At 43.3% G+C, this 14,250-nt stretch overlaps 1 protein-coding gene across 2 annotated transcripts in view; it reads right to left on the reverse strand.

Annotated features, from left to right (window-relative positions):
* The window catches only part of neurl1ab (neuralized E3 ubiquitin protein ligase 1Ab), a 40,514-nt gene that overhangs the window by 7,153 nt on the left and 19,111 nt on the right, over window positions 1-14,250 (reverse strand). For both annotated transcript variants that reach the window (XM_061836780.1, XM_061836781.1), the window contains exons 4-5: window positions 5,214-5,891; window positions 1,790-1,912 (exon numbers count right to left, since the gene is read on the reverse strand). In XM_061836780.1, coding sequence (XP_061692764.1) covers window positions 1,790-1,912; window positions 5,214-5,891 — 801 coding nt within the window. The remainder of the gene's footprint in view (window positions 1-1,789; window positions 1,913-5,213; window positions 5,892-14,250) is intronic.

The following is a 14,250-nucleotide window of genomic DNA, read 5'->3' on the forward strand; positions in this document are numbered from 1 at the left end:
AAGTCTACGTCGCGGTTCTGGTTCATCTCACACAGAAAACGGGGTCCCTTTTTCAAAAGGATGACGACAGGTTTTACCCCATTTCAAGCATGGAGCAACATTCCTAAAAGTTACATGGAAGTCACTTCGCCATCGTAGGAACGGGACCGAGAACCCCATCCTGGAAAGACAACGTTTGGACTTAAAAAGAATTAAAAAAAAAAAAAAAACAGAACAAAAAACTCCAACAGATTTCAACAGTTTTTCGAGAAAAAAGTTGATCTGCAAAGCAGATGTCACAAATGCACAAGACTTGTTTACAAAGAAAGATTTAATAATCTGCTCTGAAGCTTTTTTATAAGATATTAAATGTTTTGTTTGGGGTGGGGAATGGAATACCTTGCTCCAGTCGATTTCAAAAATAGACTAAAAAATATCTCACTCGAAGCTCCATCGAGAAGCTCTCCCCATAAACTTGTTTGGGGTGCCGGGACATAGATTAAACTTTGCCAAATAAGATAAAGGAGCTTCAGGAAGTGACACTGTTAGCGTTTCTTGACCTAAAACAGGGGTGAAAAACTCATTTTTTGTCACGGGCCACATTGCACTTACGGGGTTTCCCCTCAATTGGGCCGTTATGGCTGCGAAACGATAAAAATATTGAACCGCCTCATCATATTTACATATAAAATTTATGAACTAATTTTGAAATCAGAAGTCAAGGTTTTATAACTATTGTTGTTTGGTAACACAAAAAAATGCTTGTAATAGCTCAACGTTATCATTTATGATATGACAATTTGAAATTTTGGTGCAGATTTGAACAAAGCATTATGGAAGTTGATCCACATGATTTGCCTCCACGGGCCACATACAATCATGGGGCGGGCCAGATTTGGCCCCCGGGCCTTGAGTTTGACACCTGTGACCTAAAATGCTAATCGCTAGCATGCTAATGCTATAACCATTTCGCATTCAGCATTTTGAGGTCTCAAATTCACTCAGTACCAACATATGCAGGTTAAGGATTGAACTCCATCGCTCATAATAAAATATATCTTAGTGGTGAAAAATAAAATTTGAATTTGTTGGGTGATTCGTATTTTGTAATAATGGACCTTTCCGACCTGTCAATCACTCGTACAATAATAGCCAATCAGATAGCCGCATTGTGTTAACCCCTGGCTTGCCACGCCCCTCTCGCCATTTTGTCCCACAAGCAATGCTGGTGGTCAGTAGCGTGCGCTTGGAAACGTTCATGTTACAAAGAAAATGGTCCTCAGATGCTCCTGCTCCGTCCAAAATCTTAATTCCGTGTACATATCCTCACGTGAAATAGTTGAGTCTGACACATATGGCAAAAAACATACCCCAATATTATCTGGAATACGCGATAGAGAATCGACTTCAAACATGTTCTGTTCAATCTCCATTTTGGAAGCTTGTGGGACATGGCTAAGGGGGCGGAGCTTAAGGTCGACATCGGAAAGGTCCCTTGTGGTTGTGGGGGTGGGACAGCGGCAATTGTTGTTTGATTTTTCGGTCAATAGTGACAGCTGTAGTGAGCATGTCTCACAGTTTTCAGGTTCTGTGCTTGATTTCCTCAGGGTCTCCTCCCACATTCCAAAAGCGTGCATGTTAAGTTCAGTGAAGATTCTAAATTCTCCATAGACACGAATGCAAGCGTCTGTACGTGCCCTGCGAATGGCTGGCTGAAGACTGATCCGACCTCCCGCCTGAGGTGACCCCCGCGGGGACAGACCCCTGAGGACAAGTGCGATAGAAGACGGACGAGACAGAAGGGACAAACCTGTGAAGGAAGCCTGCTGAGAGTAGGGGAGTCTGTCGGAGGTCACGTCGGGCTCTGTGGGCGTGTTGGGTGTGGACAAGGGTGATCCCGGCGGGCCTTGGACATCTGAGTGTGAAGACAAGCCTGAAAATACAAAACATATTTTATCACGACAGAGCAAGGACGCGCACAACAAAAATACCAACATACCACCGCAAACATTTTATTCCGGGTACTACCGAAAAACATTATTTGCAGTCCAAGTACCACCATCATGACCAAGATTCAAATGCAGTGGCATAGTAGAGAAATCCGTTGACCAAAGGTTTTATTTATGTTTTTTTTTTCAAAACATTTTTATGGAAAGCCAGTGCAACAAAATTCTGTCAATCATACCGTAAAAGATAGAATAAACAGTGATTCCATTAAAATATGTTGCACATAATTTAAATAACATTTGTACCTAAATAAATGTTAAAAAAAACACTTCTTAAACATGAAATAAAAATGTATCAAGCATCAAAGTTAAATACAACTGAACTGTAGATAGGCAGTGATTCTTTTGCCTACTACTATCCATCCATCCATTCATTTTCTTTGCTGCTTAACCTCACGAGGGTCGCAGGGAGTGCTGGAGCCTATCCCGCCTGTCAACGGGCAGGAGGCGGGGTACACCCTGAACTGGTCGCCGGCCAATCGCAGGGGACATAGAGACAGACAAGTCGCACTCACAATCACACCTAGGCGCAATTTAGTGTCCAATTAATGTTGCACATTTTTGGGATTTGGGAGGAAACCGGAGTGCCCGGAGGAAACCCACGCAGGCACGGGGAGAACATGCAAGCTCCACACGGGCGGGGCCGGGATCGAACCCGGGTCCTCAGAGCTGTGAGGCCAACGCTTTTCCAGCTGATCCACCGTTCCACCTGCCTACTACTAGAATAGTAAAAAAATCTGTGAGCAACTCACATCCCGCCCAAAATGTTCAAAAAAATCCCAATAGATGCCACAAGATGGCAGCAAGACTTTTTTTTTCTATTAGACAAGGCTATGGCCGGACCGAATTAAAACCCCTCCCTCCACTTCACCATAGTGACAGTGACGCCACACGGTATCGGCATAGTTTCTCGGTAACATGGTGCCGCACAATGGCCGTAACGCAATATTTTTACATTACACATTTTTACGTTGAGCAGTAAAATTTCCAAAATTATTGATAAACCACAGCTTTAAGCACCGATCGCACCCCCCGGCTTAAAAAAAAAAAAAAAAAAAACAACATCTGTGAGCTTGCCCAATGTCAAGAATTATTAAGTTATTTTATTTTATTCATATTAATATTTTGCATTAAACGGATCCAATCTTAAGAAGATCGCAAGAAGTAGCGCACGCAAGCAACAGCGTCCCATCTGTTGCGTTCCACAGGCTCCGCGACACCCGACCACGACAGAACTGTCACTCGCCTCGGTGGCGAAACGTTCCCACGGCAACCGGCCGTTGCCAGTCCCACAGCGTGATGCTGAGTGGAGATGCGTTCCCCCCCCCCCCAGTCGCCCCCCCCCCTCCCCGCCTCTTTCCTATAGCAGGAGTGCGAAAACGTCTCACAGGATGAGCCTGAAGAGCGGAGGCGGGAGGCAAGGACGGAGGAAGCGGAGAGGAGTGAGGTCCCGCTGGGGGGTTTTGGGGGGCGGGACGCTCAGTGGGTGGACGTCAGGCGTCTCCAAGCGCGGTGCAATTACATTTAATAATACATACGGTGGGCATCGTAAGGAGCTATTATGAGCTACCCCCCTCCTGGTAAATAATACCGGTGGCAGCAGGGGAGCCCGAGCTTGGCAGAAATGACATCCTAAAGCACTGATGAATGACTAAAACCAGAAAAAAAAAACGGTAAATATTATTTTGGGCTCGACATATTGTGATGTGGATGAAAGATTTGCAGTGGAAAAAAAAGGAACCGTAAAGCGTTCTGTAATAGTCGATTTACAGCATCATAACTCTACAGTGGTGCCGTGAGATACGAGTGACCCAAATCCAAGCGGTCATTCAGATTATTCTGATTATTTTTTGTGTTAGATTTGCAAGTGCAAACTTTATCCAGTGAAGAAAATAAGTATTTGAACACCCCGCTATTTTGCAATTTCTCCCACTTAGAAATCTTGGAGGGATCTGAAATTTTCATCGTAGGTGCATGACCACTGTGAGAGAGATCATCGAAAAAGAAAAATCCAGAAATCACAGTGTTTGATTTTTTTTAACAATTATGTGTGTGATACAGCTGCAAATAAATATTTGAACACCTGCCTATAAGCTAGAATTCTGACCCTCAAAGACCTGTTAGTCCGCCTTTAAAAGTCCACCTCCATGGATTATCCTGAATCAGATGCACCTGTGTGAGGTCGTTAGCTGCATAAAGACATCTCCCTACCCCATAAAATCAGTACGAATGAAACCTGTAACATGGCCAAGACCAAAGAGCTGTCCAAAGGCACCAGAGACTAAATTGTACAACTCCACACGGCTGCCACATAAAGGTTCCAGTATCCAGACCTAAACCCAAAAGAAAATCTTTGTAGGGAGCTAAAACCCCGAGTTTCTCAGCGACAGCCCAGAAACCCGTCTGATCTAGAGAAGATCTGTGTGGAGGACTGGGCCAAAATCCCTCCTGCAGTGTGTGCAAACCTGGTGAACAACTACAGGAAACGTTTGACCTCTGTAATTGCAAACAAAAGGCGACTGTACCAAATATTAACATTGGTTTTCTCAGGTGTTCAAATACTTATTTACAACTGTATCACAGAAATAAACCGAAATTGTGATGTGTGGTTATTTCTTTTTCGATGATCTCTCTCACCCTGGTCATGCACCTACGATGATAATTTCAGACCCCTCAATGATTTCTAAGTGGGAGAACTTGCAATACAGCAGGGTGTTCAAATACTTATTTTCTTCACTGTACACGCTTTTATCTCAAGTAGACTTGACGATTGTAATGGTCCTCTAATTGGACTCCCCCAAAGGGGCATTTAATACCTGCAGCTCATTCAGAGTGGTGGCAGGTGCGTGTTTGACAGATACAATTCATAAATATGATTCCAAAAAAAGGGTTCAAGCTTTTTATTGCCACGCTGAGCTAAAGGCGAATGTCAAACTAAACATAAAACAAAGAGAATTTTAAAAGAGACGAGATATCCTCCGCTAGCTTAATGCTAACATACAGTGGGAAACTCCATATGCACATTGGCTAATAAGAACATTAACGCGGGTGATGACTCATAGTGCTCCTATACTGAGAAGTCGAGTGAGGAACTGAATCTCCAGTACAGCACAGTACAGTACATCCGTATGGGGGGAGGAGGGGGAAAGTTCCCCTTTAACTTCCCATGAAAACTTCTCACCGCTTTTCAACTTTTGAGGAAAAAATGTGAGGAAAAAGTGAACATACCAAAAATCTTGAGTTGCTTGATGTTATTTTGAGGAGCGAAGAACATCCAGAGCGGTCTGGTGTTGTCCACGCACAGGTGCACCCCGAGGTTGACGCCATTGCTGCTAATGAGGACTTCGCCGTCAGCGTTGACCTCGAAGCCCAGGATCTCTTTGTCGGACAGCGGCGCGGACAGATGCCCGACGGCCCAGAACTCCACGCGGTTCAGCAGCCACCCGAGGTCGCTCGGCAGGTCTCGGGAGCGCAGAGTGCTCGGGTCGCAGGCCGTCACGCCATAAACCAGCGAACCGGGCCCGGCGGTCTGCACCATGACGAAGACGCTCTCAGAGCACCCCAAAGGCCGATTGGTGAAGATCAGCGTCTTGGGCGGGCCCTCGTGGTTCAGGGTCACCACCGTGTGAGGATCCATCAGGCGCACGTGCTCGCCGTGCACGGCGTGAACGTGCAGCTCGTCGTCCTGGTGCCTGCGGAGCTCGGAGCACAGCCGCAGGTTTTGAGAGTTTTGGGGAATGTGGTCAGCCCACTGCTGCTCGTCGTGGTTGTCGTCATCCTGGTCTTCTTCGTACAGCTCGAATTTGCTCATCAACGGTTGCCGTCTATGCCTCCTTTCTGTCTGGTACGTCATTCGGGAAGAGATGGAACTGACGTTGGACACATCGCTTGGTAGTGTCTCACTGTCTGCGGGGACACAGAGGCACATTGATGTTCCGCTCCTTAATACGGTTTCCATTGGGGTTAAGAAAAGTTCACTTTCAAAGTTGCAAACAATTTCATAGGAACGGATAACAAACCTAGAAACCTCGATTCGGCGCGACAAAGCTTTACCCAAATTGTGCAGAGACTGATGCTTAACGGGGTAATCCAGTGGTTTGCATTAACAATGGATCCAGTAGGTCATGTAATATGTAATCTATCTTGACAACGTGATGTTAAATCCTCTCATTTAATAGAGTTTTGAGAAGATTTCTATCGACAATTACGAATTTTCAGGGGAGCTGCCATTTTCGCGAGTCACATGACCTACGTGGCCTTATGTGACGTGTTATGTGCCGTTCCAAACGCTGGATTACATGGGACACCATTATGCCCAGCGCTGATTTCTCGGATTTATCCTCATCTGATGAAGAAACAGGAGTATTGGTTGATCGGGAAGACGGAGGAATACTTCCATACACATCCGTGAGCGGCTCTCCGCCACTCGGTTGATAGGGAAGACGGAGGAATACTTCCACACACAGTTGTGAGCGGCACGACCGTGAGTGGCTCGGACACTCAGTTGATTGGGAAAACGGAGGAATATTTCCATATACACCCGTGAGCGGCATGGCCGCGAGTGGCTTGGATTCTCAGTTGATTGGTTAGACGGAGGAATACCGCCATACACATCCATGAACGGCACAGCCGTGAGCAGCTCTCCGCCGCTCGGTTGATCGAGAAGACGGAGGAATACTTCCAAACACATCCGTGAGAGGCACGGCCGTGAGTGGCTCGGATGCTCAGTGGATCGGTTAGACGGAGGAATACCTCCATCCACATCCATGAACGGCACAGCCGTGAGCGGCTCTCCGCTGCTTGGTTGATCGGGAAGACGGAGGAATACTTACATACACATCTGTGAACCGCATAGCCGAGAGCGGCTCTCCGCCGCTCAGTTGATCGGGAAGATCCGTGAGCGGGACAGCTGTGAGTGGCTTTCCGCCACTCGGTTGATCGGGAAGACGGAGGAATACTTCCACACACACCCGTGAGCGGCTCTCCGCTACTCGGTTGATCGGGAAGACGGAGGAATACTTCCATACACACCCGTGAGCGGCTCAGCCGCTCGGTTGATCAGGACGACGGAGGAATACTTCCATACAGATTTGAACCTGTGGCTGTAAACAATGTCGCTGAGCGGCGGAGCCGTAAGCTCCCTCCCTAGCCGAGCTCCTGCGTACGGAAGTATCCCTCCGTCTTCTCGATCAAGCGAGCGGCGGAGAGCCACTCAAGGATCTGTTTGGAAGAAGCCCCCCTGAAAATTCGTAATTGTTGATAAAAACCTTCTCAAACACTATTAAATGAGAGAGGAATTCACGTCACATTGTCAAGATAGAGTACATATTACTTGACCTACTGGATACATTGTTGATGCAAACCACTGGATTTCCCCTTTAAAAAGCTGGAATCAGTACGCGGAAAGCTTTATCGCTCTCTGAAAAGTCAAACACCTGCTGTAGGAGTTCAGCTATGTCAACAGTGCTGGCTGCAGCAGGCTAGCTATTATGCATCAGATAATTCATCCCTCTTGTGTCAAACAAACAAACAAAGGAATTAGAAATATCTCTTTGTATGATGCCGTGCAGTTTGAAGTCAAAAACTGCACGTGCAAAAGAAGCCGGTTCATTTGAATGTGCACGCTCTAGCTGCGGGTCAGCAGCCGCGTAACAACACAAAAGAACATAAAAAAAGGGATTCAGAACGGGTTTATGTAACGCGCATGAGAAAAAAAGAAGATGTGCACAAAGTCGCTGAAAGAGCCTCCCACTCGGTCTCCAGCGTGGAATCTTAAGGGGTGTCGACGAATTGGGAGCTGCGAGGCCATTTTCTCATCTTCCATTTTCACGGCCCATATGCCACGAATGCATTTGTCCCCCAGCGTAATTAGCACTCTGTATGAACAAAAATTAAAATAATAATAAAAAAACTTAGATTCAAGTTTAATCAATGCAGTTTGTATTTTTCTCAATTAAAATAAAAAAAACTAAAAACTACATATTTATTCAACAATATGAATTTTATATTGTACCTCATAATTTATTAAAATACATGAATATGGCATTTTATATGCCAAATTAAAATGGTATTTACATTTTAAACAAAATATGCAATTAAACGTTGTATGAGGTGTTGTTAAATTTTACACTTTATACAATTTAAAAAATAAAACATGTATTTCTCAATATCATGAATAGTAAATAATTCATAACCCTCAACCCAAGCGATTTAAAAATAATTACATACATTTTGATTTCTACAACAATTGAAACTGTATTTCAAAACTAAAATAACTCTTCATTTTGTGCAAATAAAATAAAATAAATGACATTAATTACATTTAATGAGAAACATTTTTTAGGTAATGTATAAAATGGGTATTAATTATTAACAATATTTTAAGTACAATACTTTAATTTCTATATACAAAGTAAAATATGGTTTTTGAATTAAAATTTAAATTCAAAAAATTAGCTAAACTAAAAAAAAAAGAAATTAAATTAAAATTTAAATTAAAATAAAAACTCGAAATAACACTATCCAGAATATAATGTACCCCGCCTCTGATGACAGCTGGGATAGGCTTCACCCCGCCCGTGACTCTTGTGAGGATAAGCAGCTCAGAAAATGGATGGATGGCTAAAATAAAAACACAACATCTAATATACATTTAAACATAGAATATTCCAGCCGTCTTTATGTTCACATAACAAACACGACTTCAGTTCTGGGTTAGCGTGTTCCTCTGTGTCTGGAAGGTTTGTTTATTTGTTTTTGGTTTTTCCTTCCCAAACAACCGCCGGGCATTAGTCGGCCTCCGAACAAGTACCGTCCTCACAGACAGACATTCCCGATCCAATTCTGATCATTTCAACGTGGCAACTGCACGAGTGCGTCGTTCAAAAGCGCCGGGCGTGATTGATGTGATTGATCAAGTTCCTCAAACGCTTGCTAAAATTGGCATGATAGGATATTAAGGCCACGAGATGAGTGGCATGTTGGCGGCTCTCGGCCTCACACGTCTGCTTTAGGTTTTTCCCCTTTAGGATAGGAGGGGAAGGGGGGGGGGGGATATTAGGGTTCCCAGCAGAGGCAACTAGTAACACCTTCGGTATTTTTCATTTTGTTACATTGAGCTAGAGTCTGCTCGCTACTTGTATTATGATCGGCAAGTATTGACGATTGCTTATGCGACCCATTTTGTTTCATCAGAGAGATTTGTGTCACATGATTCCCTTTCACGAATTCAATGCACTACTAGTGACATGTGACTTCATTTCACCATGACCACACATAGTAACTTGCTACATTTATGTACCAGATAAGCTTTCGAGGATAAGATGAATACAAAATGCACGGATACCAAATGAAAACACCACCTAAGCCATTGCCAGTCATCGGCCTCAGAATGTTGACATTTCAGCCTACAATAACTCCACTTGGAATTTGAATTTCAAACGTTCAAAGAGACGGTCTGCCTTTGTAAAATGGAAGACTCTCTTCCCTCGCTCACTTTTATCACAAAGAGGCAAGCTCATCTCCGGCCAGCCGCTGATAAAAACTGCTTGAACTCAATTACTTCCTCAGCAAAGAGTGTCTACAAGCAAGCACGGCCATCTTATTATTAGCACTCTTATCATCTTAACAGCAAACAGATAACTTCTGGACTTGCCATTACGGTTGACATTTTTAGATCTCGTTAAGTCCTGCAAAGGCACAAACGTGGCAAAGTAAATATGGCAAATTTGAAGTGTTTGGCATTTACACTTCAACGCGTGTTTGCATCTTCAACACCGAACACTGCGGCGTCAAAGGTGCGATCACGACACGCGCTCACGCACTCAGCAAGGTGCAACATTCTTATTTGACCCACGCAGACTTTCTATTAAGAGTCCAGACGACCAAACAAGACAAAGACACGTTCAGTCTGCAGGTGCCAGACAAAATCCTCCCTATACCCCCCCCCAAAAAAAATACACGTCTATTTTCTCGTCACGTTCACATCACGTGAAAGTCTTGCTTTACCGATACAGGTGTTTATTTATATCACGTATGTCTTCAAATGTGTCATTGTTGTTACTTGGTGAAATTAAGCCATGACGCAAATGCATGACACTTGGGGAAAACAAAATTCATCATCATAATCATGGGTTTGGTGTCGTCAAAATGAATAGAATGCGGCACGCTGCCAGCCGCAAAAAAATCTGGATCGGATCCAGCTCAAAGTTGTTTGCTAAAAAAGGCCCTCTGACCGATAGAACATTTTTTTCAAAGTTATATTTGGATTAAAAACAAGCGGAACATATCAGTTTAAGACACTAAAACTCAATTTGGATATTATTTAATGACTGTTCGTCATAAAAAAAAATAAATAAATAAAGCTGATAAAATGGATGGAATCTTTCTATGAGAATTAAACTTCAAATTTATCTTCTCTGTATGTCAATAAAATAAGATCAAACATTCACTCAAGTGATGTTACCACACTCGACCCTGACAAAAAAAATAATAATATGAAATGAACCTAAAAATACACTGGAAATTAAACAGAAATTGATTTTAAAAAAAAAAGGGAGGGACAAAAATGAAGTGGAAATTGACCATCAATTTTTAAAGTGGGTTTATAAAATTTTATAAAGATTCACTTTGGTATGCGAAGATCAGAGAACACGTGACATACAGAAATGTCCACTTCATCAGGTTCCCATCCAAAACAGGTCTGGGATGATTTATAATAATGGCCTACTTCTATGCTGACATGTTAAACAAAAGCCTAAAGCCATTGCTTGGCTCGAGTAGATGTGGGGAAACAAAGAGAAGATTAAGTGAGATTAACCCTAACCCTAAAATGATGAAGTGCTCTTAAGAGTTTTTCGATCTCGAGAGGAAAAACTCAGTTCCAGTAGGAGAGCTCATACCGGACCAGGTCAACGCTTACTTTCGTTGAGCTTTCCATCTGGGGAAATCATTTAAAAAAAACAAAACAAAAAATAAAACAATGGAGACTCGCTCCACCCTTGATGAACGTTCTGAGCAAACAACCGCAAACTGGAAGAACCCGTTTCGTCGACGAGCACGAAGCAAAACGACAACTTTGCGTCACGACAAAGTGAAGAGCCGGCGTGGTGGTTTCATCTTTTCTTTTCCGCAACAAATACCGACGCGGAGAAAATTAGATTACGCCAAAGTCGAGGGACGGCAACAATCGTCGACAAAGAACAACATGCAGATTTATGAGTGTCTCAACAAATTAAAAATAGACTACATTGGATAGTTTATAATAGATCAACATCAAATTACACGATTTGAAATTGAAATTTTGTCTGAATCTGATGGGTTTTTTTTTTCTATTTTAAATGTATAAGGATTAAGAAGATTTTCATTTAAATAATTATCTACAAATATTTTATTTTTACAAAATAAACAATTATAGTCCTATCATTAACAATCATATTATTAATAGATTATTGAAAGTAAAGTATATGCCATCAGTGATGAGTGACTCAACAAAATTGAATACAAAAATACCCACAGAAATATGAAGCTAGCATTCGGATATTAAAAGAACTAATTATCCTTGCTGGAGGTAATAGTATATTTTAATCAATACAGTGATGCCTCGGTTCTCAACCACAATCCGTTCCAGAAAACGGTTCGAGAAGTGATTTGTTCGAAAACCGAATCGATGTTTCCCATTACAATGAATGGAAAAAGAAATAATGCGTTCCAAGCCTAAAAAAAATGAAGCCCTTTAAAGCATTTGTTTGGCTTTTCTTGATAATAAACTGTGTAGTAGAAATACATGTATAGTTTAAATACTTTATATCCTAAAATTATTCAAGAGATTTTCATTTTTTGCTTAAAATGTATGCTTTAGTTGTAGAGTACGTTAGGCTGGGAGTGCATTGCCGTATCTGTAGTGACTCGTCCCCCTGCCTTGTGAACGTTTTTATCAACAAAAGTGCAAAATAACGAACCAAGCAACTTGTAGGCAACTTTGGAGCCATGATTGGGGTTTAATACGCAAGTCCTCGATAAGAATAAAAACAACAGTTACTACCTGGACACGTCTGTGTACAGAGGCTGCGTTATACAGAACAACAAAAGTGCACTGGTTGCGCCGTTCGCATTATGTCATTTCCGTTTTGTTTTCAGGGGGCGTTCGAATAGACAATAACAAAACGCGTCGTGCGTGGGTCAACTGCTTGCGCCGCGAGCATTATGTTATTTCCGGGTTTTTAGGCAGCGTGGGAATTCACAACAAAGCGGGTCGTGGGTCAGCTGGTCTGGCCGCGCGCAATATGTTATTTCCGGGTTTTGTCGGGGGCGTTCGAGTACTGATTTTCGTTCAAAAAGAGAAGCCAAAAAAATCTTGAAATTTTCATTCGAAAAACGATTTGCTCCAAAAAGGGGACGTTCGGGAACCGAGGCTTTACTGTATTTGAATACATTAACTACTATGTAAAAATACATTGCATCACAGTTTCTAATAATTTGATTTCTGGTTCTTAGGAATTAGCTTATTGTTGGGGCCTAGCGGAGCCCATTTAATCTTTCGAATATCAATATAATGTGTTGGAAAGTTTTAGAAGCGCCAAATTTGTCCCGGTTCTCTCTGTTCCTTGGCCTGGTACAGCGGGTTTAAGAGCTTTACGGACAGAGTGGGAGGTCGGACAGTTTAGAGAAGACCTCAACAAGGCCGTCTGCATTAAACGGCGCCCATGCGGGGATTTACGCTAAGTATGCATGTCTGGGGAGGAGGGGTTGGCAATTCAGGACAACACCTAGAGGAGCTATTCGGTGATGTCATCTGTCATGAAAAAGCAGAGCAGGGTGGAGCAGAGGGGTGTTGCCTAAAAAGGGAAGGGGGCTTATGAAGGAAGAGACAGAAGAGGCACTGGGGAAAAGATGTTGTGAGCATTTAGGATGGAAATGATTGCATTGTGACGAAATTCCAAGATCCATCCAGTTGGGCTGTGGGGAAGTGCCACGAGGTCAGTAAACACAAAATGCCGTGGTCATGTGAAAGCGATTAGCATCTATCTTCCCCTGTGCAGCAAAGCCCTTACGATCCAAAAGTGACGAGCTTCGTTACAATTTCATCACTGGCTTGCAGAGAGTCCATCAAATCTGCGCAGCTGCCTCGCAAACGGCATTTAGGTTCCTGATGACGAATCGCGGCAAAACCCCGACACGACTTCAAACGGAACTCTCGCTGAGACAAGGGGAGCCCTCGCGAGTTCTGTTCCCATAGCGCCGACGTAGCCTGAATTTGTAGTCGGAACGCGCCTTCGTACATCACTTTGCTAATGCACCAGCCAAGTTGCTATATTTGCATGAAAAACTTTCCAGGCCATAAATATAACAAAATCCTACGGAAAACTGGGGTAACTGATCTCATTCTTACAAACTAGCTTAGTGCTTGTATACTGCTGGAATGTGGAACCACACATGACACAAAACTGAGCGGGGCGGGGACTTGTTGGATGCTCCAGAAACCGGTCCGTGGGCTAGCGAGCTGGCACTCTACCGGCCTAGAGGGTTCCTTTAACAAGACTCATTAAACCACAGCAAAATTATTATTCCAATATATCCATTGACCCACCGAGATTATCCTCACTAGGGCCGCGGTCACGCTGGAGCCCGTGCCATCCGACTCCGGACGAAAAGCTGGGGTACACCCTGACATTCCACCACTTTGACCGCTCAGATTCACACCCCCAGGCAATTGAGAGTCTTCAATTAACCTAGCATGCATGCTTTTGGAATGTGGGAGGAACCCAGAGGAGCTGGGGAAAACCCACACAGGAAGTGGGAGAAAACAATCACAAGGCCAGATTTGAACCCAAGTCCTCAAAACTGTGAGGCAAATGTCCTAACCAGTAGCCCAACTTGTCACCGGCTTGATGATTTTTACCCAAAAAGGTTATCTATATGGACCATCAGTGTACTCTTGCTGGACATTGAGGAGAGTCGGGGAGGTTAAACCCTGATGAGTGATTTCCTAAAATGGAGACCTTGGGAAAGGCAGTTCTAATCAGGTTTAAATGTCCATTCCCTTGAAAAAATGTCCTCCCCCCCCCCACCCCTCTTGTTCAAATGATTAATTGCTGCGATCAGACACTGAATATTTACAGGACAGAAAGAAACAATGTTCCTTTCTTTTTTTTTCTTACCAGTGGATACGATCTCGTGAAAACGACTTAATAATTACACCCTATTTTCCCCCCTTTCTGCCTCACTGATAGCAATTTGCCTTGGACTGGAAACACAATCGTGATCG

The sequence above is a fragment of the Syngnathoides biaculeatus genome, chromosome 12, assembly GCF_019802595.1.
Source record: "Syngnathoides biaculeatus isolate LvHL_M chromosome 12, ASM1980259v1, whole genome shotgun sequence".
NCBI classification, from domain to species: Eukaryota; Metazoa; Chordata; class Actinopteri; order Syngnathiformes; family Syngnathidae; genus Syngnathoides; species Syngnathoides biaculeatus.